This window comes from Globicephala melas, chromosome 13 (assembly GCF_963455315.2).
Source record: "Globicephala melas chromosome 13, mGloMel1.2, whole genome shotgun sequence".
Taxonomy (NCBI): domain Eukaryota; kingdom Metazoa; phylum Chordata; class Mammalia; order Artiodactyla; family Delphinidae; genus Globicephala; species Globicephala melas.
This window is the reverse complement of record NC_083326.1, coordinates 64,114,612-64,138,922: the sequence shown is the minus strand read 5'-3', so window position 1 is coordinate 64,138,922 and position 24,311 is coordinate 64,114,612. Positions and strand designations below refer to the sequence as shown.

The window sequence follows — 24,311 nt, the reverse complement described above, 5'->3', positions numbered from 1 at the left end:
TATGCTTTACAATTGCATTGATATAAAGATGAATATATTAATATTATATACTAAGCCATTTTCTTTGACCTAAAAGTTCATTTATCTTTTCTGGCGTTAAAACATTTTCTGGGAATTCCCTAGCGGTCCAGTGGTTAGGACTCTGTGCCTCCACTGCAGGGGGCATGGGTTTGATCCCTGATTGGGGAACTAAGATCTCACAAGCCGCGTGGTGCAGCCAAAAAATATTTTTTTTTCCCCTGGGCTTCTAAGGTGGCAGAAAAATGACCCCCAAAGATGTCCAGGTCCTTGTCCCTGGAACGGTGCTGTTAGATGACGTGGTGGAGGGGAGTCAGGGCTGCAGGTGGGATTAAGGTTGCTCATCTGATTTTAAAACAGATTATCCTGGGTCATCTGGGTGGCCCAAGGTCATCACAAGGGTCTTTTCGGTCCTGGCTTTGAAGGTGGGAGGGGCCATGAGCCAAGGGGCGGGGCAGTTAGAAGCTGAAAAAGGAGGGAGAACCTTCTCCCCTAGAGCTCCCAGAAAGGAAGGCACCCTGATGACCCTTGAACTAGCCCATTGAGACCTTACTGGCTTCTGATCTTCAGACCTGTAGATATTAAATGTGTGTGTTTGTGGCCATTGGAAGCTAACCGTCCCTAAAAGTGTCGTGGGCCCTCGGCAGTGTGGGCTCGCATCCCTGTTCTGCTGCTAACCGTCTGTTGACTGCGCAAGTTGCCTAATTTCTGGGCACCGCCCCATCTACACAGCCACCACAGGTAGAGACCTGATGCAATGGCCGGGATGCAGGCCGCAGGTGCGCTCGTCCTCCGGGTGGGGTTGCCGGCGCGCGCAGCGGGCCGCCAGGAGGCAGCAGAGGCCGGCCCCTCCCGCCTGGGCCCGACTGCGCCTGCGCGGCGTCCGCGGTGGCCGGACGGGAAGTGGGCGGGGTCGGCTGGGAGCGGCTAGAGGGCGCCGGGCGGCCGAGTGGCAGGTGAGGACCGTGGGGACCCGGGGTGCAGCGGGGCGCGGGCGGGGTGCTGACGCGCCCGGGGAGGCTCCGGCGGCGGCGCCAGGGGTGCAGGGGCGGGTTGGGGAGATGAGGAGGCCGAGATGGGGAGCCGCGAGGGGCTGGGAGCCGAGTGGGGGCTGAAAGCGGGGGCGGCAGCCGGGACCCGGGGAGCCCGGGGCGGGCTTGGGGGCTGCGCGCCCAGGGTGCAGCGGTGGGGGTTGGGCTCGCGGGGGTGTGGCCGAGCCGGGGGGCCGAGGGCCGTGAAGCAGGATGGGGTGCTGAGGGTTGACGTGCCCCCAATGCTTGGGCTTCCTCCTTCCCCTCCGCCCGCATGGGAGCATCTGGCCGGGCCCCTGCCCAAACCCCTACCCCAGAAGCCCCCGCACCTTTGCCGGACTGCAGCTCTGCCCCAGCGCCTCCACCCCTGGCCTGCCCCCACCCGGCCCTCCCCCAAGCGTATTTAAGGTGTTTTAGTTAAAGCCAGTGCTTGGGCTACAGCAGCTTTAGCGAGACGCATATGAGATTGAACCTCCGGTAGGGAGGCCATGGCTCCAGCAGTGCAGCTGTGTGACTTCAGGCAAGCCCCTTAGCCTCTCTGTGCAACAGGGAGATATGGCAGCTGATTGTAGGGATTTTAGTGCAGGGCTTAACATAGTGGGGCCTAGTCAATGGTGATGGACGCCTCCCCGCAGCCTTACACTCAGCTGGACACATGTCTTGAGTGACACGTCCTGAGTGACACATCCTAATGACATTCCCTGGCACGAGTTCTGTGGGTGAGCTGTGCTCCCACCATGGGAGATAGAACATGAAGCTCACTGCTGGCTTTTGTGCCATATCCGGCCTATTGTCACAGTTCACTCTTCCTCCTGCAACTGAGCTGGAAATGACAAAGGCGTGGGAAGACCCCACCTGATTCCGGCTTTGCCATTTCCTGCCTGTGTGGCCTCAGGTTGCTGACCTTCCCTGAGTCTGTTTCTTCACTGCAACTTGGCTGAGTCCAACAGCGTGTACTCAGCATAGTTGTGAGAGGTAAACAGGATGCAGGCCACTCTGCAAACCTCCACACGTTCATTCCTAGAATTCCTTTGTGATATGGCCTGAAGCCAGCCCTGTCCTTAGGACCTGTTCGCTGCCCACCACCTTTAGTAGAGTGTCTTAACTTCCTCTTTCAAGGGACCAGGCCTCAGGCTGCACCTCCCAACCCACACCATCTGCTGCAGGGTGTTGGGAGGAGGCCGACACCTTCCCTCTGCCCACATGTGCCAGCAGCCATGCACAAAGGGGCCTTGCACGGAGGGCTGTGGTACAGCCGAGAGACCGGGTGTGGGAGTACAGTTTATAATCTTGTGAGAAGTCAAGCCTGTAAAAAGTGACATTTGCACAACAATGTGAACGTGCTTAATGCAGCAAAACTGTACACTTAAAAGGGTAGAATGATAAATTGTATGTTATGTATAGTTTACCATAAGTGTTTTAAAAAGAAAAAAATACATATGTGGGAAAATATCTGGAAGGGTTTCTGCCATACTCTTCCCAGTGTTTGTTTATGAACGAAGGAATAAGGCTCTCTACTTGCAGAAAAATGTTTGCTGAAAAATGTTTGCAGAAAAATGTTTAACTGTGAATACTTTTGTAACAGTGATGCAGTTTCCCTTCCTAAAGATTGCTGTTTCTCTCTTCACTCCTGTTCTGAAATCAAACAGGACTTGACAAGTATCTTGTCCATACTGCCGAGAAAAACACAGTTGTACAAACACACATTGGTTGAGCTTCGAAGTCAAAACGGTTAACCTGGAGGATAATAAATATTTTAAACGGAAAAAAAAGAAAAATGGGCTTTTACAAGTCAGATGCGAGCAGAAGTGCTATAGAGCCGTGAAGACGGCTGTGCCCCAGCCATGGGGATTTCAGCAGAGGCAGGGCCGGAGCTCTCAGGGCTGCACCTGGGCGATGGGCGCAGAAATGAAAGAGGGGCCTGGGAGCGGCCAGCCCCAGGGTCGGCGGCCCATGAGGGGTGGGCGGGGTTCTGTCCAGTTAGCAGCCGGGCTCCGCAGTCCCACCTTGGCCTGACTGGGACCCTGGCTGGGTAACTTGGCCCTTTCGCTGATGCCTCGCCTGAAAGGTGAGGGTAATAACACGGGGTATTGGGGGGGGTGCAAGAAGAGGTGGTAGCGGAAGTGCGCTCAGAGGGTGGCGGCCCTGCAGTCCCCTGGCGGGTATTAGCTGCAGCACTGTCATTCCTGCTGATGAGCAGTGCAGAGGGGCTTCGTTCCAGGAGCTGGAGGACCTGGCCTCAGGCCACATTTGGCCAGACCGGTGGAGCAGGTGGCAGTGGGGGCTGGCGGCCCAGTGTCCCTCCCACGCCCCCCCTCCAGGTCCTCATTCAGGAGTCTCCCCCCCACCCCCGCCCCAGCTTCTCACCAGCTCCCAGGTCAGGACCCCCACACCAGGCCCAGCCCCGCCGCATCCCCCCATCTCACTGCCTGCCTGCTGGCCTCCATCCTTCTTGACTGGCTCCTCAGTTGGTCCTGGGAGAGCTCAGGGCTATGGTCCTGCCCTTGCCCCTCCTGACCCTCCCAGGGCTGCCTCTGGGCCCCTTTGGGCAGGAATTTCTCCCTCGCGCTGTCATCTCGGCCCCGGGCTCATATCAGCTGGGGTAGGTCACAGATCCAGGAGCTGGTTGAGAAGAAGATGGCAAGGAAGGAAGTTACTCTTGTCCCTTACCCCACTGTCCCGGCTCATTTCCTGGCCCTTTGTTCTGCCAGGCTATGCGAAAACAAGCCTGGTAGGTCCTGGTGATGCCCACCTGTCTAGCAAAGGCGGGGCTAGGCCAGGCCATGAGAGTAGCAGCCCTCACCCCTTAGGTACACAGTCATGCCTGGGCATGGAGCGGTGGGCACAGGGGCACAGCGGAGACCAGGCCTTGGTGCTGCAGAGGGGGGGGCTCCCAACCCACCGAGAAACAGACTCGGGGGACTGGGGTCCAGGCCCAAGGAACAGCATCCCAAGGCTGGGAGGCAAGAAGGAGGCCCCTGCATCCCCAAAAAAACCCACCACCATCAGCGAGGTTGAAGGTGAAGGGCCTGAATTCGGTGCTTTGCTTTCGGCTGTGGGCCCTCCCATGCGCCCTGGGAGGTCAGTGAGCACCATTTGACCCTAATCACGTCTCTAATGAGCGTGCTTTGGGCCACCAGCAATTTCAGGGCCTCGTATTTGTTTGGACTCAGAATTGCAGGGGAGCTGGGGCCAGTGTTGCCTGGGACAGCTCTGCGTCACTCACATTTCTCTCCTCTATGCAACAGGCCAGAGCATTTCACAGGCAGAAGAGGCAGCTTGGCCTCTCTCCCTGCCCAAGGGTGTCTGAGCTTCCTGGGAAGTTCACGCCACCTTCCTGTTGTTTATCGTTGGCTCAGGCCCGCCTGGCTGCCTCCTCCCTGCCCTTACCACCCCCACGGCGCCCGGCCCGGCCCCCCATCTCACAGTCTCGGACCCTTGTGTTTATAACGCAGTGTCTAGCTTGCTCTCACCTGATTGTTCTTTATCTTACGTCCTTCATTTGTTTCCCTGTTTGTTTTTTGCGGCCTGGAGCTGTGTTGTGTCACTCACTTGTGAGCAGACAGGAGGGATGGCCATGACTGGGAGCCTGTCCCCAGAACCTTCCATCACAAGCGCCCCAGTTCCTGTGTTATTCATGTGTGTCTACTTCAAGAAATTAACTTCCAATTCTCCTCGCTGACAGATGAGAGAGGTTTTGTGTTTGTTTCTTTCTTTCTTTGGCCGTGCCACGTGGCTTGTGGGATCTTAGTTCCCCAACCAGGGGTCGAACCCAGGCCCCAGCAGTGAAAGCGCCGACTCCTAACCACTGGACCTCCAGGGAATTCCCTGTTTCTTAATTCTTCACCCTTTGCCCTCCAGACCCTCCACTGATGACACATCTTACTTCCCCTTCCCCCTCACCCCCATGCCTGCTTGTCTTATGTGTCCTGTCTCTGTTCTTCCAGGAGACTTGTGCTGAGTTAGGAGCTCTGATCCTCAGTGGGCAGTGAGCCCCCTGTATCCCCCATCCTCCAGCCCATTTGAAGCCCAGGACGGTCGGGGTGTTTGTGGACATGGACAAACCTTTTAAGCCTCAGGAGGCCTGGGACTCCTCCTGAGAGGACTTATAAGGCTTGACCATGTCCCAAAGGCCCTGACTCTCCTGGGTTAACCCTCTGCTTCCCTCCTGCCCACACGCCCTCTGTACGATGGCCCTGCCACCGTGCCATCAGGTAGCCCTGCCCCGCTCTGGGCATGACTTCCAGGCTCCCAGGCCCAGTGGCATCACCTCCTCACCTTCCTGCTGCCCAGGTCCGGCGTCAGGTGGAACCCCTGCTCTGGCCGTGTCCACCTGCCTCCATGGCCTGGCCCTGGGTCCCTCTCCTGCCTGCCTCTGGCCACACCAGCCGTCCTCTGCCAGGAACATGCCTTCCTCCTCCTTCAGGACATCCCTCTGCCCCGGGCTCTGTCTCCTGAAGCCACTTCTCTGGGCTCCCCCAGGTCCCCTCTCAGGGTTGTCCCTCCCACGTGGGCCCCGGAACTGTGTGTGAGGCCCGGGGGCCCCGCCTTTCTGCCTGGAGCCCCGAACTTGGTGCGGCGCCTGCCCCTCAATGCTTCAAGGGGAAGCAAAGAAAGTGAGGCGCTCAGCACTGTAGGGCGCCAATCGACTGTATTCTTGCCAACCCTCACGTCTCTCCCCAGAATGAAGACCAGTGACCCAGCAGCAGCCCCCCAGGATGCTCTGGGCATGGCCTCGGGAACCCCACAGCAGAACAGCCAGAAGGCAGAGGAGACCCCCAGCTTCCTGGACGAGCTCCTCCGCGACTTCCCAGCCCCGCTGGGCCCAGAGAGCCCTTTGCCATGGAAGGTCCCAGGGACGATGCTGAGCCAGGAGGAGGTGGAAGGCGAGCTGGCTGAGCTGGCCATGGGCTTCCTGAGCAGCAGGTGAGCGGTGTGGGTGCCGGGACAGTGGCCCAGGATGGAAGGGGGAAGGGAGCACAGGGCACGACCCTCACCCTGGCTGCCTTCACCCCCTGCCTTCCGCTCCTGCTGACTACATTCTGCGCAGAACTCCCCTGCCAGCCCCGTGGGTTTCCCAGGGCTGCCACCGCCAAGCGCCACAGACCACGCAGCTTAGAGCAACAGAAGTGCCCCGTCTCATTGTCCTGGGGGCCGGAAGTCAGGGCCGCTCCAGGCCTTCCTCTTAGCTTCTGGTGTCACCTGGTCCTGAATGTGCCCTGACCTGTAGACACATCACCCCAGACTGGCTGTTGTTGTCACCAGGCATCCTCCTTGTCTGTCTGTGTCTCTCGTCTTCTTGTAAGGACACCAGTCCTGTTGGATTAGGGGCCCTGCTCCTGTGTGACCTCATCTTATACCTGCCAAGACCCTAATCCCAAACAAGGTCACGTCCTGAGCCACTGGATTAGGACTTAAGCGGACCTTTCCGGGGGACACAGTTCAACCCCTGATGGATGCTAGCAGTAGGTCCCATTTCTATCCTGTCTCGCAGTCAGGGAGGCAGAGGCTAAGAGACTGGCCTGAGGCCTGGCAGTCCCCTGGCCACCAAGACCTGAGAGGTGGTGGCACTGTCCCTGTTTCACAGGCCGTGAAGACAAGGTTCAGAGAGGGACACGACCAGCTTGGCAGGTGTCGGGGGAGACGTGCACCACCGGCAGCCACAAGGGAGGCTCATGGGTGAGGGCTGGTGGGTCACTCGTCCCCTGTGAACCTCATCCCTCCCCAGGGGCTGCACCCACCAGTGCTAGTCACTGGGTTACCCCTTGTGCTGGGACACGCCCCAGCCTCTGCGGTGGCGTTCCGTGTCCCCAAGTGCTCTTTCTTCGTGGCAGGTCAGCCCCACCCTCTCGCACCCCTGGGGCACCTGCTTGGTGGGACCCGAGGCCCCATAACAGTCAGAGATAGGAACGTAAAGGCTACGGGCCCACTCCAGGGCCGCGTCCATGGAGCTCGGGGGAAATGCCAGTGACCTGTCCCTCGGTGTGGTGTGTGCAGAGGGCGATGCGGGCTGCTTTGTTTTGCTTTGGGAAAATATTTCAGAGGCAGGTGCCGTAAAGCAGATCAGTGGAGCCAAGCGGGCCTGGGGCCTGACGAGGCCACATTGGCGGTCTGGGTGCTGGATGTGGGAGAGACGAGGGGCTGGGAGTGCAGAGGAGGGAGGGCCTGGCACCCACCAGGCACCACAGTGGCACTTGGGGGACAGAAGGAACATTGAGGGGCCCTGAATCCCCAGCAGCCACTGGGCAGGGCTGGTGCCCCTGCCAGGCATGAGGAGGGCGAGAGGACCTTCTTGCGGGCAGGGCCTTGGGGGGTGAGTTTAGTTATGGGGGAGGGCGGGTGCCTCAAGTTTCCCCCTCAAGTAGGGGGGAACTCTCAAGGTGGAGCGGGGCCCCTCAAGGCCGAGCAGCGGGCGAGGCTGGGGGAGTGGGGAGAGCGCCAGGCCCTGAGCACAGGGGGTGAATGAGCTCCCGTTAATTAGCAGATGACATAGCAGGCCTGAGACCATCGGTGATCGGCGAGAGGCCAGGGTTCACAGCCCCAGAGCCTGAGGCTGGCAGGGGTGGTGCAGGTGGGCCCCCATGGCCCCTATAGGCCCCCCATGAATCCACCTTGAAGGATTTTTTTTTTCTTTTGGTTCCGCCGCACGGCTTGCGGGATCTTAGCTCCCTGACCAGGAATCGAACCTGGGCCCTTGGCAGTGCAAGCGCAGTCTTAACTAGCCAGGGAATTCCCAACCTTGAAGGAATTTTAAAGTCTCATATTTTCCAGCCATTTTAATGGATTTATTTTTGTCTTTCCCTAGTATTTCTTTACTGTGTAGACACAGATGTCACACGTGTCACACGTCTACACACATCTGGCGGTCGGGGCCCCTACCCTCATGTCCCAGCAGCTCATGTGCAGGCTCTTGGCTATCCAGGCCCGAGTGTGTTGGTCCGCGGGGTTTTTCAGGTTGTAAATAGAATCCTGTGTGAGACTGTCCAGGAGTCAGATCACGAGGTCGGGACTGCGGTGATTTACCTCCAGTCCTCCCCTTGTGGTCAGCGGTCACCTCTCAGGTCCCTAAGTGGTGCGTCCCTGACACTGTGGCCACTGATGTGCGTTTTCATTTCTGCTTCTAGACTGGTGGCTCCTTGGAAACCCCGAGGTGGCCAGATAAGAGTGGTTCTTTTTTCTTGGGTACCTGGTCCTGGTCTCCGAGGCATCGCTGTCATCTTTAGGGGCCTCGGGGCACCAGGCAGGACCCCTGGATGAGACGGGAGGGCGGCCAGGAAGCCAGGCTGGGGACCACATCCAGGCATTGTCCTCTCCCCATGGCCGGAAGCTGCCTCACTGCCCCCAGCGCTGGGAGCAGAGGTGCACTTCTCCCCGCCCTGAAAAAGGAAAGCCCAGAGGCTGGCAGGAAATCCCCACACAGCAGAGGAACACACTTCTCATGCCTTGGCTGGTTGTTTTTCTTTTTTTTTTTTTAATTAATTAATTTATTTTTATTTTTGACTGTTTTGGGTCTTCGTTGCTGCGCGCGGGCTTTCTCTAGTTCCGGCAAGCAGGGGCTACTCTTTGTTGTGGTGCTGGGGCTTCTCATTGTGGTAGCTTCTCTTGTTGTGGAGCATGGGCTCTAGGCACGTGGGCTTCAGTAGTTGTGGCACGTGGGCTCAGTAGTTGTGGCTCGCAGGCTCTAGAGCACAGGCTCAGTAGTTGTGGCGCACGGGCTTAGTTGCTCTGCGGCATGTGGGATCTTCCCGGGCCAGGGCTCGAACCCGTGTCCCCTGCATTGGCAGGTGGATTCTTAACCACTGTGCCACCAGGGAAGTCCATGGCTGGTTGTTTTCTAAAGGCAGGTCCAGAGGCTGCTCCCCTGAGTCACTATCTCATTTTAAAAAATGACAAATTCATCCCAGTAGATCCCTAAGGCCATCTGTAGACACACACCGGGATGCCCAGAGGGATGTGCCCACCCACCTGGCCCAGACTTCGGGGACAGGTCAGGATGCAGGATGAGTCCTAGAGGCTGCAGGGACAGCTGGGGGATGGAGCCACCCCTTATACTCGGGGAGCCAGGGGGCTCTGTGGCTGGAGCGGGCCCCCGAGGCTGGGGGCTAGGCGGGCAGGCCCTGGAGCCTGTGGAAAGAATTTCCTATAGTGCTTCCCACTGGCCTCGGTCTCTCCACCCCCCGACCTCCCGGAGCTGCCTAGTGTCCCTCTTGTCCCGTACTGGAGGCTTCCCATCCCCCTTGTTTGCTTTCCGGCTCCTGCCTGCACTGACCCTCAGCTCTGCTCTGCGCAGCCTGTCTGACCTTGGTAGCAGCCAGCGAGGTCTTGCTTCCCAGACTCGGCCCCAGGTGGCACCCCTGGGGTCACCCCACTTCTCCAGCTGCTCCAGCTGCTCTCTGCCCCACCCCTTTCATCCACCCGGACCACGTGCCCACTGGCCACAGGCCTCTTGACCTCAGTGGAACCTGAGACTCACTGTGGACCCGCCCGGTCCCCTGCCCAATGCCTGCTCTGTCCCCTCCCATCCACTGCCAGGCCCACCCTCCAAGATGAGGCCAGGAAGTCTAAAAAAGCCCAATTGCAAGACGGGAATAAAGACGCAGACCTACTAGAGAATGGACTTGAGGACACGGGGAGAGGGAAGGGTAAGCTGGGACAAAGTGAGAGACTGGCATGGACATATATACACACCAAATGTAAAATAGATAGCTAGTGGGAAGCAGCCGCATAGCACAGGGAGATCAGCTCGGTGCTTTGTGACCACCTAGAGGGGTGGGATAGGGAGGGTGGGAGGGAGGGAGACGCAAGAGGGAAGAGATGGGGATATATGTATATGTATAGCTGATTCACTTTGTTATAAAGCAGCAGCTGACACACCATTGTAAAGCAATTATACTCCAATAAAGATGTTAAAAAAATTGCAGTGTATGCAAAGTGCAATAAAGCAAAGCACAATAATCAAAGTGCAAAAAAAATTATATAAAATTTAAAAATAAAATAAAAATTAAAAAGCCCAATTGGATTATATCATGTCTCTCTTCAAGCCACACCAAGGTCATGCTGCCTCCCCAGGTTCCCCTTCACCAGCTGTCCCAACAGCCTGCCTTGCCCAGGGACGCCCTGGGCTGCACACAGCCTGATCTTCCAGACACTGCCCATGGGTCCCACGCTCCCTGGATTCCTTTCCTGGGGCGTACGTGACAAAGCACCACAGGCTGGGCAGCTTAAACAACAGAACCGTATTGTCTCAGGATTCTGGGGGCTGGAGGTCCCAGAGCAGGATGTCGGCTGGGCTGGTCCCTCTGGCGGTTGCTGGCAGTCCTCGGCTATAGGCTCAGCTCACCAGTCTTCACCTTCACAGAGCATCTCCCTGTGGGTCTCTGTCTGAATTTCCCCTTTCGATAAGGACACCAACATTACTGCATTAGGGGCCCAGCCTACTCCAGTGGGACCTCATTTTAACTCATTGTATCTGCAGCGACCCCATTTCCAAGTAAGGTCACATTCTGAAGCACTGGGGGTTAGAACTGTAACATACACATTTTGGGAGACACAGTTCAACTTATAGGACTTCCCCAACCCCCAAGGGTCCCCAGCTGGTATTGGGTACCAGGAGCTGGTATAAGGCTGGACGTCAGGCAGTTTGGCCTGGCCACTGTGACCAGCAGAGAGGCAGCTCGCACGTCTGTGACTCCCCCTCCCCACCAGCCCCAGTGAGGGCCCCATAAATGGTACTGCGTGGATGGCCGTCCAGCACGAGGACCAGAGGCCGACCTGCCTGTCGTGGGTGCACGTGGAGTGTGAGCGGTCACCGCTACCTCTGGAAGGGCCTCCGGCAGCAGAAAGAGGCTGGGGGTCTCTGCCTGGAGTGTGGGGCAGGCTCTGGGGTGCTGGCTCCTGCTGAGGAGCCAGCCCCTCACTCCGGGTTTGTGCCCCCAGGAGCGCTCCGCCACCACTTGCTGCCTGCCTGGCCCACGAGGCAGTTTCCCAGCTGCTGCAGACGGACCTTTCTGAGTTCAGGAAGTTGCCGGAGCAGGAGGAAGAGGAGGCCCCTGTGACCCGTGAGTCTCCCTCTTGGGGCCCTGGGCTTATTGGGCAACACTCTCCAGCCAGATGGGGGCCAGGCTGCAGGGGAGTGTCAGGGCTCACCTGGCCCCCCTTTCCTTTCCCGTTTTTCTGGTGGACAGAGGGGTTGTGGGCAGCGCCGGGCTCGTGTGCTTACGACAGGGTGTCAGAGACCAGTCACGGGGAGAGACCTCCCCAGCATGGAGCCAGCGGGGTGAGCGCCGCAGCCCGGGAGACAAACAGCCCTGTCCCGGGTCACACAGGAGGAGCCCGAGGTGCCAATGGGCCTCACCCACACGCTCTTCCACTTCAGCGGGTGACAAGTGGGTGCTGATGCGAGAGCTGGTCCCGGGGTCCAGTGGTAGAAAACCCAGAGCTCGGGCCGTGTCTCAGCTGATCCAGGTTGGGACCCTTGTCAGGTGGAGACTTGAGGGTCCCTGAGAGCCTGGGGAGGCGCCACAGAGGCCTGTGTCCTGTTCCGGGGACAGCAGTCAGCGGCCAAAGGAGCCCAGGATGGGAATGAGCCTTGGATCAGGCAGGGCCCTTGTTTTGCAGGCCTTTCTGTCCCTTTCTTAGTAGTTCCTTCCAACTGTATTCCACCCAAAAGTCGGTTCACGTTGGACCAGAACTGCAGAGAGCGAGAGCCTGTGGGCCAGGCCCTGGCAGAGTGTTGGGTGAGCCCCGCCTGAGCAGGGTCTCAGTTCCTCCACACCTGCTGGAGAAGGTGCGGGGCTGTGGGCCAGTTGGGATGCAGAGAAGCAGGGTGGGTCCTGGGGTCCAGCCCTGGGGTGGGCAGGGGGTGGGGGGCATTTGGAGCCTCAGCAGATTTCCCCTCCTTTGCCATTTCCTATTGGACAGTGTTGCTTTATTATTGTTTGTTTTTTAATTGAGACATAATTGACTTGTAACTGTAACTTAAGTGCACAATGTGTCGATTCGGTCCTTTTATGCATCGCAGATGGTTACCTGACACCTCCACCACTCACATAATTACTATCCAGCTATGTCCCTTTAAACTCGGCATTAATGCCACATGGAGGGCAGAGCCAGGAGGGGGGGGGACACACGTGGCCTCGCCCCCCACCCTGTTCTCTGGCTCCCCGCCCGGCTGCGTTCCAGCCCAGCCCAGCCCAGCTCCGAATTCCTGCCCTGAGGCTGTGCGGGTGACAGACCGCCTTTGTCCTGTGCAGAGCCTGCTGCCCGCGCGGCTCACAAAGGGGCGCCCCGCCAGCTCCGCCCACGTCCAGCGGGAAGTCAGCGCCACCTGCTGGCGGGAAGGAACTGCGCAGCTGACACCCTAGAGCCAGGCCTGGGGGCCCTGCGGGCTGGGGAAGGGGAAGGACATCTCGGCCGGCCCTGCCCTCCAAGCAGGCCTGGGCCCGCCGCCCTTAACAGCTCACCCCTGTCATGGGAGTAGAACACAGTCAAATCAGTCTATCGAAGCCATTCTTGCAAAACTGGCATTACTCGAGTGTTATAATAATCACTGCCCTGGGACTTCCCTGGTGGTCCAGTGGTAAAGAATCTGCCTTCCAATGTAGGGGACGCAGGTCGATCCCTGGTCGGGGAACTAAGATCCCACATGCCGCGGGGCAACTAAGCCCGTGCGCCACAACTACTGAGTTCATGCGCCTCAGTGAGAGAGCCCGCGTGCCACAAACTACAGAACCCACACGCCCTGGAGCCCATGCACCACAACTAGAGAGAAAACCTACACGCCACAACTAGAGAGAAGCCTGTGCACCACAACAGAAGATCCTGCATGCCGCAACTAAGACCCAACACAGATAAAAATTAATTAATTTTTTTAAAAAAGAATCAACTCCTGAGGGCGGAGGTATGACTGAGACCTCTGTGTGGCCGGGCAGGTGGAGCCTCCAGCCGCCCCGCCCTGCCCCAGCAAGCAGTTGCCTTGAGCGGCCTCGGCCTCGGGAGTCTGTGGGCCGAGGTCCTCCTTCCTGCCCTCAAGGGGAGGGGATTAGGCCCCATTCTCGAAGGGAGAAGTAGCAAAGCATTTATGGACAAATTTTAAAACCAGCTCCTGGTTGTAGTGGAATATGGGAAAAGCACAAAAAAGTGTCTTTAAGGAAAAGCCTCAGCCGCGGACCCAGCCCTGCGGATGCCCACTGCTGACCTTATGGGGTTTATGCCTTTCTCGCCTCTTATCTTCTGGGCCCAAGCGGGTCAAAGGCTTTTCACGTTCTCATGATCAAACCATATGTGTAATTTCCTCTCTTTCTTTTTTTTTCACATTTTTTCTTAATATCATTTTTTTTTAATGTCGTGACATGAGCATCTCATATGCTTGCAAAGTCTATTTCTGTTTCACCCTTTAACTTTTTAAAATTAAACTCAGGTAACCATAGCCTCGCGTGCGGTTGTGAGAAATAACAGTGAGGGACCCCCTGCATCTTTATCCTGTTTCCCTCAATGGTAACATCTCGAAAACTAGTGAAATATCACGACTAGGATCGTGACGTAATCTCATCCCACAAGGATGTCGTGTTACGACGTAATCTTATCCCACAAGGATGTCGTGTTACCTTTATGGCTACCGTAATACCCCCTCCCCACCCTAACCCCTGACAGCCACCCATCTCTATAATCTTGTCGTTTCAAGTATGCATATAAATGGAATCACATGGGATTGGCTTTTTTCACTGAGTGTGGTTCCCTGAGATTTGCCCAGGTCTCTGTGTGTCAGTAGCTCTTTCCTTCCTTCCTGTGAGCACTGTTCGGGGTGCGATGTTTGGGAGTTTATCGTTCACCTGTTAAAGGGTGTCTGGGCTGATTCCAGCTTTTAGCTGTTGCAGATAACACTTCTGGGACCACCGGGCGCATGTCTCATGTGAACTAGGCTCCATTTCTCTGGGATTTGAGCCCCAGGGTGCAATTGCTGGGCCGAATGGCAGTTACGTGTTTAGTTGTGAAAAATAGCAGCTTAATTCGTCACCGGGAGAACAGACCATAATTTACTCTGTTGTTGGATGTATATTATTTCTAATTAATGCACAATTATAAATGATTCTGTACTTGTTCTTAAATTATCTTTGCATATCCAGCTCTTTCCTTGGGGTGGGCTCCCATGAGGGGCGTGGCCTCGCCATGTTGAGGTGGGGAGGTGCTCCTTGTGTGTGTTGCCAAACCAGACACTTCTCATGCTGATGACACAGGCTGTTTGCGCGGTTTCTTAGGCTGCTGTGCTCAGGAGGCCCTGGGCGGCGACGGGCTACAGGGGCCACGGGAAGGGGGTGGAGAGTGGGGAGCCCCCGAGGGCCTGCGGTGGCACTTCCCTAACAGCCCCCTTTCCTACGCCTCAGTGCTGGATGCTGCGGGCCTGGCGCGGAGCCTCTTTGACCGGCTCTGGGAAGTGTGCAGCCAGTGGCAGAAGCAGGTGCCCGTGGCTGCCCGGGTCCCGCAGCGGCAGTGGCTGGTCTCCGTGCACGCCATCCGCAACGCCCGCCGCAGGATGGAGGACCGGCACGTGTGCCTCCCTGCCTTCAACCTGCTCTTTGGCCTATCGGTGAGTGCTCTGCCTGGGCGGGGAGGGCCGGGCGGGAAGTGGGAGGTTGCAAGGGCGGGGGAGGACCCTGGGTACCAAGCAGGGCTGCCGGCTGGAGCCGAGACAGGAGGGATGGCCACGGCTTCCGTCAGGAGGCCAGGTCCCAGCGCTCCTGGGCCTGGGCAGCCCCCAGGCCCTGGCTTTCCCGGCTGAGGGGCTAAGGAACGGGAGGCCCCAGCACCACATGCACCTGGACCCCTGCTTGCTGAGCCTGCTCTCCCCACCCACTGGGAGCCACCTGGCGCCTCTCCCCTCATCCCATGCTCCCCCCAGCTGGGCCCAGAGCAGAAGTTGAGGCTCCCGAGGGTCATCCTCTCCCAGACCCCCCAACGTAGCCTGTCTAGTGGTGGAAACCGTGCTGTCCCGCCACACCCTGTCCCAGAAGTGCCCATCTCCACCCTCAGACCAGAGTCTCTGGCTAGGTTGCGGCCTCAGTCAGGCCCAGGGCTGGCAGGACTGTGACCCCCACCACGCTCCCCACCAGGACTCTGTGGACCGTGCCTACTTTGCCGTGTTCGATGGCCACGGAGGGGTGGACGCTGCGAGGTACGCATCTGTGCACGTGCACGCTGTCGCTGCCCACCGACCAGAGCTGCCCACTGACCCCGCGGGGGCCCTGCGAGCAGCCTTCCGCTGCACCGATGAGATGTTCCTTTGGAAAGCCAGGCGAGAGGTGAGAACCATGGTGGGGCCAGAGGGGCCAGGCCTCACAGAGGGAAGGAAGCCGAAGTGGCTGGTGCTGGCAGAAGGCCCTTGCTCAACCCTGCTGGCAGTCGTGTCCTTTCACTTGTGCCTGGAAGGGGGCTTGAATAGAAGCAGTGTGAGGCTGCCCCCACTCCAGCAGAGGGTGTGAGGGCCTCACGGGGAAGGGCAGCTTGTCTTAAAATGCACCGAGGATTTCCTCCTAATCAGGTACAGTGGGATGACAGATGCAGAGGCATCTGCCTGTGGTTCCCAAGAGACGCCACCCCATGCAGGGCCACATGGGGAGCACCAGGGTCAGCCAGGAGACCGAGAGAGAGGAAAGCGTGGCCCCAAGGCTTCAAGGTGACCTCCGTAGGCAGGCACGTCACAAGCTGAGGACCAGATAGTTTGAATAAGCCTGACAGGCTCTGGGCTACGGGGTGGTCCCCAGCCATCCAGGCCAGGGAGATGTTGGCCTGGCAAGGGACCCTGGCTGAGGACATGGGCTCAGACCACCTGGCTTGTGCAGAAAAGGCACAGTCCCTGGGGAGACATTTGCTTTCTTTAGGAATTAGCCCTGGGAGGGGTACTTTCTTCAGGATTCAGAAGGCCCTTGATTTGTCTAAACATCGTAAAGTACAGAAAACAAAACACAGCACTGATATAGGCAGACCTCAGATCTTGCAGGTTTGGTTCCAGACCACCTCTGTAACATGCATATTGGGATAAAACGAGTCACATGAATGTTTTGGTTTCCCAGTGCAGATAAAAGCTATGTTTACACTGTACCCTCATCTATAATCGTGCAGCAGAATTACGTCTAAAACAACACAGGTACCATAAAAAACACCTTATTGCTAAAAAAATGTTAGCCATCATCTGAGCCTTCGAGTTGTGATCTTTTTGCAGTAGGAACATCAAAGATGACTGATCACAGATCACCATGACAGAGAATAATAATAATGAAAAAGTTTGAAATATTGCAGGAGTTACCAAAATGTGGCACAGAGACAGGAAGTGAGCAAATGCTGTTGGAAAAATGGTGACAATAAACTTGCTCGAGGCAGGGTTGCCACAAACCTTCAATTTGTGAAAAATGCACCATCGGCGAAGGGCAATAACGGGAAGCAGCAACACGTGGTCCACCTGAGGCTCCCCACCCCCCAAACACCTCCCCCCGGGGAAGTCTCCCTAGGCTGCTGGTGTCGGCAGTTACCACTATGAGGCGTTTGTTTCTGAAAGAAGAAAGGACGCATCCGGTCCCTCTGTGACCTTACTGCCCCCTGAACCTCACCTTGGAACCTCGGGGGTCCTCCTAGCAGGGTGGATACTAAGATCGTGTCCCTTTCTGAGATCGAGAAACAGGCCCAGAGAGCTCAGGCCTGGCCCCGTCAACAAGGCTGAGGAGGAGACGTGGTGGGGGCAGGAGGCATTGTCATCAGATGCTCTGAGCACAGACCTCACCAGAATCAACAAGGCTGGATTTAAATCTAAACAGAAAACCTTCCAGGTCTAAGACTGTGAGGTGGGAGCCCCGCCAGCCGGGAGCTCAGGGCTGCTGCTCTAGTCAAGAAAGGAGTCTCTTAAGCAGAGCTGTTTAGTTTAGGCTCTGTTATTAAAAACACCTTTGCCGATACGTAATTAACATGTAAGAGACTCCACTTGTCCAAAGAGTACCATCTGGTAGGTTTTGGCATGTCTATGCCCGTGTGCCCCTCACCATGGTAACAGAGGTATTCATCACCCCCAAAGTTTCTTCTATCTTTGGTCATCCCCGCCTCTGCCCCCCAGCTCCCCAGACACCCACCTGTCTGCTTTCTGACACCGTGAAATGGCAGAGTCTGCTCTGCTGACTTGATGTAAATGCCCCTTTCCTGCTGCCTGGTCCCTGCGTGCATCGGTCTGTTCCTGTTTCCCGCTGAGCACTGTTCCGGGATTGGTGTCTGGCCAGCATGGGGCGTGTGCCTGTGGCGGCCTCGCCGTCCTCACCCACGTGCACCCTCTCCCTGCAGCGGCTGCAGAGCGGCACTACAGGGGTGTGCGCGCTCATCGCCGGGAACACCCTGCACGTGGCTTGGCTCGGGGACTCCCAGGTGGTCCTGGTGCAGCAGGGGCAGGTGGTGAAGCTGATGGAGCCACACAGACCTGAGCGGCAGGTAAGGGGCCCCTAGGCAGGCAGGTGGTCAGGGGGACTAGGACGTAAAGGGGCCCTGGACCATCTTCCCAGGAAACTCCTGGTGCTCCTCCAGGGGAGGGCTCCCTGCCTGACTCAAGTGGCTGGGGGTCCCAGGACGTAAAGCTTGGGGCTTTAGCTGCCAGGAATCCCGCGCGAGCCCTTCCTGTCACAGCAACATGGAGCCCAGAGCTGCGGGGGAGAGCTGGCCCCTCTGCCCAGCAGGCGGCGCAGTAAGGAGTTAATGGGCAGGGTCCTCTCCTGCACACAGGTGGGGAGTGGTCAGCCACCTGGGCTGTGGGGGAGGAGGGCTTCAGGGAGGAGGTGACGCTGAGTCGGAGATGGAAGGGACCAGACTTGGGGCTGAAAGCTGCAGGGCATGGACAAGCTGTTGGGAGATGCAGAAATGAGAGGGAAGGAGGCAGAGCCGGATCCCAAGGCAGGTGTGGGCCCGGCAGGCCAGGCCTGGGGTCCAGGAGAGAGCAAGTTAAGCCAGGACCGGCCGCTGAGGCACTCAACGGCTGCTGCTCCTGGGGCAGGAGGCACTTTGGAAGGAATCTGGTGGCTTCTGGAATGATCGGACCAGCGGAGGGCAAGCTGAGGCCTGGGTCACAAAGATGCCACTGTAGTCGCCAGCCAGCTGTGGGGAGGACCTGCCTGTCAAGTCAGGAGGGAGAAGAGGGAGGCCAGGCTTTGGGATGGGGAGCCAGAGAGGCCTCGGGCCTCTGAGAGGGTGGTGATGCCTTTGGTCTGAGGGCCGGGGAACTCGGGGTGGGATGTTCCCTGGGAGTGCGGGGGCTGTTGGGACATCCCGTGAACACTGGAGGGGCTGGGGATATGGGCCCGGGGGCCACGCATGGAGCTGCAGGGTCTGCAGTGGGGAGGGTGTGGCAGGAGATTGAGCGAGTCCCATCAGAGATAGGGGGGAAGCAGGAGAGCGCAGCCCTGTGGCAGCGAGCATAGGAGGAACGACCACCCGCCTGGGCCCACCTGCCAGGTGAGCCACTCAGCCCCTCAGCCCTGGGCGAGTGGGCAGGAGGTGGGGCCGGTGAGAGGAAGCAGTGGGCAGGGAGCCTTGGTGAGCCAAGCTGCTGGGAACCCACCCACCGGCCACCAGCTCTGGGCTTGCCCTTGGGGAGGCTGTTTCGGGCAGGTGGGAAGGATGAGGTGAGAGGGCAGCCGAGGCGGTGGGTGTCCCAGGAGACAAGAAGTGAAGATAGGGGTGCCCCGAGCCCCAGGATGCCCCAGCCTTGTACCAGGTGAGGTAACAGAGGTGGGAGCCACAGGGGAGGGCACGAGGCAATGGGGTTTTGCTCCAGCACAGACGCTGTGTTACCGCCCTTCAGGCAGCAGGCTCACACCTGGGAAACCTCTCCTTCAGGGGAGTTTATAGGACCGAAACGGTTTTTAGGACTCATGGCTAGACCAGGCCTCTGTGCTGTCCTCTTAATGCCTGGAGCACCGTCGTCCTTTGTGGAGCCGGACAGCGCCTGGATGGGGGTAGGGGTGGGGTGAGAAGGACAAGAATGCAGGGGCACAGGGCTCGTCCAGGGCCTGGCTCAGGTTTCATCTAGCTCTGCAGAGTGGCCGCAGGTACACATGCTTGGGCCATTGAGGGAGGCACAGCATCCCCACCTGGACCCCGGGGCTCTGGCTCTTTCTGCTGCCGTGAGCATTTCCTGGACCCCAAAAGGCTGCTCGGGGACTGGCCGTCCGTCTTCATTGGCACCATCACCTGCTTAGCCATTCCTGCATCTTTGGGATGATTTAGGTTGTTCATCATTTCTCACTGCCTCACTAAGGCTTCCCTTGGGCGTTGATCAGAGCCGCGGCTCCCAGTGCTGCCTTGGAACCAGCTGGTCTCCCCTTGGGCAGCGCGGGCATGCCATCGGCACACGCGGCCTACCCGGCCCACCCTGGCTGTCTCCGCAGGACGAGAAGGACCGCATTGAGGCACTGGGTGGCTTCGTGTCCCACATGGACTGCTGGAGGGTCAACGGGACCCTGGCTGTCTCCAGAGCCATCGGTAAGGAGGTGAGGGGTTTGGGAGGGGGCCCCAGGGCCTGGGAATGTGCTCACCGGGTGGTCTGGGAATGCAGCCTCACCTGCTCATCAGTCAGACTGCAAAAGGGCTCTGGTGAATCCAGAGCACGGGTGTAGCCACCTCGGAAACTTGCATCCTGCACAGATAATTGCAGCTTGTTATGTTCATTAAAACAGTTTCTCAGAAAGATCTAGGAGGAAACCCTTGGCAGTTACTGTATGTGCTAAAGGTAATTTTTAATAGACAGTCTATAAATAAGGCTCACCCTCCCCTACCCACCTTTCACGCTGATGATTCTTTTTTCTACCTTAAAAAAAAAGTGAGAAAAACGGCACCCCTCCCCCACCCTATCTCCTGTGGCTGCCAGGCCTTGGTCTGGGGCTCAGACCTCCCTCCAGGGCTGAGAAATCGTTCCCTTCCTGCTCCCGCACCACACCCTGAGACGTGGCCCTGGCCCCTCCAAGCCTCCTGAAACGTTCTGTGCTTCTTGACACACACGGTGCCTTCCTTACAGCTGGACCCCAGGAGGTGGCCCACATGGAGGCCAGGAGGGGTCAGGCTCCTTCCAAGGGGACCGGGACTGGAGAGGGGACCACTGGGCAGCTCCGTGTCAGGGAGCAACATGTCTGGCTCGTGCCCTGGGGAGAAGTGAATGTCAGGGCCACAGCGGGGGAGGAGGACCAGCGGGAAGCCCTCAGGGGAGGCCTGAGCAGGAGAGAAGCCCAGGGCAGGATCCGGCGGAGGCTGTGCCCTGTTCTCTCCTGCGATAGGGGGATGGGAGAGGGTGCATGGGAGGCAGAGCCAGCATCCCGACTCGGCCTAGGTGCCCGTTGGGTGCGCAGGGAGCCGCAGGGGCTGGAGAGGGCCAGGGCCACACCCGGACAGCATCCTCGGCCTGTGTGCCCTCTGAAGTGAGACAGCTCTTGTAGGCAGCTGCCCTTGGCCCTGCTGGGTTCTGACTCTGCCCGCAGGGACACAGGGCAAGTCTGTCGCATCGCCCTGCTCTGTTCCTTTGGAGCACTTGGCACCCTGCGAAGCTACCTTTTCACCCTGTGTTGGAGGCGGGGTGGCTACAGGCAGGCCGGGGCCTGGGGAGGGGACAGCTGCAGGGGCATGGCCCTCACGATTCTCTCCCACGCCCAGGGGACGTCTTCCAGAAGCCCTACGTGTCTGGGGAGGCGGACACGGCCTCGCGGGCGCTGACGGGCTCCGAGGACTACCTGCTGCTGGCCTGCGATGGCTTCTTCGACGTGGTCCCCCACCAGGAGGTGGCCGGCCTCGTGCGGAGCCACCTGGTTGGGCAGCAGGGCAGTGGGCTGCGCGTGGCTGAGGAGCTGGTGGCTGCCGCCCGGGAGCGGGGCTCCCACGACAACATCACGGTCATGGTGGTCTTCCTCCGGGAACCCCGAGACCTGCTGGAGCCAGAGACCGATGCTGTGCCGAGAAGCTAGGAGGTCCGGGCCCCCCGTCCCTGTGATCCTCCCCCGCGGATGCCTTAGGACACGGCAGGAGGTGGGCAGGTGACGCCACTCACGGCCTCTGGCCCTGCTTGCGTCACCCCATCCTGGTGGCTGCCAGGGGCATCGCCTGCTCACAGCAGACGGGGTGACAGTGGGATGGCAGGATGTCCAAAGGAAGTCCAGGAAGGAGACCTCACGGAGGAGAAGGGGCCCAGGAAGTGGACAGGCTCTGGGCCCCATCGGGCAGGGGTGGGACCAGAGGCTAAGGCGGCGGCCACAGCCAAACCAAAGACACTGGGCATGCTTGCAGGGTAGCAGGATTCTGTGTGTGGGACCTTCGGGCAGAACCAAGAGCCACAGACATTTTCCAGTGCCTGGGTGTCCAGCAAAGTTTTCCCATCCACCCCTCACTGCCCGTCACTGGGAGGACTTGTATGGACCAATGTTCCTGTCTGGTGCTGGTGCCCAGCAGGTCCTGGCCGAGCCAAGTGGCTTCCCAAGTGGGGAGGGTGGCCTCATGGGGAAGGGGGAGGCGCCAGGGGTCTGATCTGCGGTGCCCACTAGTGACCTCCCTGGTTCCCGCTCACCCCTCGTGCACCAGGGAGGGAACACTCAGACAAAGACACGTGTGTCTTGTTTGTGGGTTTTTTTTTTTTTCCAGAGAAAAGTCTAATTCAGAAGCAGTATTTCAGGTTTTGTCCTTGTTCTGTCAGTGCCAATAGGACCCGTTGTGTCATATAACTTAAGCAGAGCTCAGCACTTATTTTATTCCTTAGAAAACTTAAGAATTGCTTTTTTTTTTGAGAAACTTCTTTTGCAGTATTACTGGATTTTTTCCCCCTAGATCAGGATTGAAACACACTTTTCCAGGTGGTGTAAATAAGCCATTCAAGTGCCTTAAACAGCTCTAGGCAAGGCTGGAACTGCCGGGCCTGTGACGGGTTCTGATAGCACGTTTCAGTTTTTTCAAAAGCAGGATTTGTTTTGTCAGAATGGTATAATTCTGGCCAGAATTCTTCCCGGAAGAGTTCTTTCTGCCTTTGTGATGCGCCGATGAGAACGTGGGCTGGGCCTTGGGGCTCCAGAGTCGGGGTGACTGTGGCCCTGCCTCTCACATCTCTGACTGGACCCCAGGCTGAGGGACTGAGCTCCGCCAGTGGGCAGGTCCTTGCTGCTGTTTGGAATGTTCCAGAGGTCTTGTGTGTTGGTAGTTGAATTGGTTTCAACAGGAAACACACCGAAGGGGCTCTGCAAGGCCAAGGCAGCCTGAGGGTCTCCGGCTGTGTTTGGAGGCAGGGGGGATGCCACGGGGAGTCTGTCCTGCTCTGCCTGTGGGTGGCGGCCTCTGCTGCCTTGCTTTGGCCGCAGCCCACCTGCCTGCTGGCTCCCATTGAGTGGGTGTAGGGTTGGAAGCGCAGGGCCGGGCAGGGGCTCCAGGCAGAGGTCAGGGCCCAGGGAGAGGGGTACTTGGTGGGAGGACCTGGGCTCCCTGTGGTGGGCAGGCTGCCACAGGCAGAGGCTAGCAGGTCTGGGAAGGGCAGTGGGTGGCTTAGCTGAGGCTTTAGAGGATGTCACTGAGGGGGCTTGGTGCCGGGTCCCTGAGGCTGCAGGGTCCCATGGAGGCGGTCAGAGTCCACCTGCAGTAGGAGGGCCCAGGAAAGGCTATGCAGGGCGCACCGTGATCCCGGCTGCACTGAGGGAGCCTCTGCCCCCCTCACCCAGGGAAGGGAGGGCAGTGAGAGCCCCTCCTAAGGCCAGTCCCCAGGAAGCAGCGGGACGCCACCTGCAGGCTCAGCGTCGTCCCCTCCTTCCCAGCAGGGATGCAGCGGCTGAGACCACGAGCTCAGGGGCTCCTGGTAGAAAGCAACTTTAGCATGGTCACAATTCAGAGAGCAGCTTTGGTGGCCCAGTGAGCAGGTGTTGCTCTGTCTAACCTGAATGCCCCACCTTCTGGGAGCCAGAGGCCCCCTCGTTGGCCCCTCCCAGGACAGGGATCAGCCAGCCCTCAGGTTGGGGTGGGGGCCCAAGGGAGCCCTGCCTCGTGCAACACCTGGGCACTGAGCCATCCTCCCCTCTGGACTGGGCACTTTCAGCCTCTGCGAGTCCTGGCCCACTTCCTCTTCAGGTCACAGTCCCAAGAGGGCCACTAGCCAGGGACACTGATCTGGAAACCTCCGTCGCCTCCTCAAGCCTCAGCTTTGTCACTCGGTCATTATCTTTGTGCGTCCCTGGGCCTCAGTGTCCCCTCTGTACTGAGTCTGTTGCACTGAGTCTGTGCAGCCGCCACTGGAATTCTGGAGGTGCTGGGCAAACTGGGGCGTCTTGGGGCGATGCTGCCAGGGCTAAGGGCCCCTCCCCCCACCAGCAGGGAGGGGTGATTAAGTATTATTAGTATCTATTCTTAACAGTAAGTGGGCTGGGGAAGAATCAAGCTACTGATGCCAGCGCCTTCCTTATATGGAAAACAAAAGCCAGAGCTATTGAGCCCTGCTTTCACAGGTGGGGCGGCTCCCAGGCAGCAGGGGTGGGGGAGGCCCAGGAGAGGGGCCAGCGCCAGTGCTGAAATCCCAGGGGGAAACACGGCCTCCCTGACCCAGCCCACCCTCAGCATCCAGGACTAGGAACTGGTGTGTTTCAAGGGGGAAGAGCAACCGGGGGCAGGCCTCACAGGAGAAGCACAGGCTGTCTGTCTGGGGTCCTGGGTCACCTTCTAGTGACCCCTGTCCTCCTTGGGCCATCATGCGGCCCCACCATTGCCCCTTCCCCTGCAGCTAGAGTTCCACCGTGGACTCAGGTGTCCTGGCCACGTCTGCAGTATTCAGAGGGTGGGGGTATAGCTGCGCTGCTCCTGGGCCTGGCCCCGACCCGAGCCAAATGGAGACCAAGTGGGCCTTTGCAGAATGAGCTCTTGGGTTTGATTCTGGCGGCAGCCCCAAGCGGGCAGCCCCGGAGGCCTGCACTCTTCCCCAAGGCTCCACAGCTTTGCTAAATGCACCTGCAGCCTTGCCGAGGGTTTATCCATGCACATCTTGGTGCGCTTCCTGGAAATGGTGTTCTGTGGGAGGAGGTCTTGTTCCCAGACAGGGTGGCTGTTTCCCCATCCAAGGGACAAGTCCCAGGGGCCTCTGTGCTCGTGTCAATAAACCACAAGCTCTGAACCCCACCCCCGAGTCCCGAGTCTTGCCTTCTTCTCTGACCTCCTCGCTCCTGGTCCCTGGCGACCAGGGTGTGTTTGGAAGCTGCTGGGGGATCATCTACCAATCTTGCAAAGTGAGCA

The 24,311-nt window shown here is 58.5% G+C and overlaps 1 protein-coding gene across 2 annotated transcripts; it reads left to right on the top strand.

Annotated features, from left to right (window-relative positions):
- Positions 1 to 921: 921 nt before the first annotated feature.
- Positions 922 to 24,311, top strand: PPM1F (protein phosphatase, Mg2+/Mn2+ dependent 1F). 2 transcript variants are annotated; one of them, XM_030836283.3, is made up of 8 exons: positions 922 to 974; positions 5,733 to 5,975; positions 10,986 to 11,107; positions 14,432 to 14,634; positions 15,158 to 15,346; positions 17,370 to 17,513; positions 19,463 to 19,556; positions 20,718 to 24,311. In XM_030836283.3, the coding sequence occupies exons 2-8, from the start codon at positions 5,734 to 5,736 to the stop codon at positions 21,023 to 21,025; spliced, it is 1,302 nt and encodes a 433-aa protein (XP_030692143.1). In that variant the 5' UTR covers positions 922 to 974; position 5,733; the 3' UTR covers positions 21,026 to 24,311. The 2 variants fall into 2 exon arrangements, with proteins under 2 accessions (XP_030692143.1, XP_060166774.1); XM_060310791.2 differs by lacking the exon at positions 922 to 974 and adding an exon at positions 4,594 to 4,743.

Coding starts and splice junctions, on each gene's coding strand:
- PPM1F (XM_030836283.3), top strand. CDS start 5,734: ATGAAGACCAGTGACCCAGCAGCAGCCCCCCAGGATGCTCTGGGCATG. Junction 17,514..19,462: donor CACACAGACCTGAGCGGCAG/GTAAGGGGCCCC, acceptor CTGTCTCCGCAG/GACGAGAAGGACCGCATTGA. Junction 19,557..20,717: donor GGCTGTCTCCAGAGCCATCG/GTAAGGAGGTGA, acceptor TCCCACGCCCAG/GGGACGTCTTCCAGAAGCCC.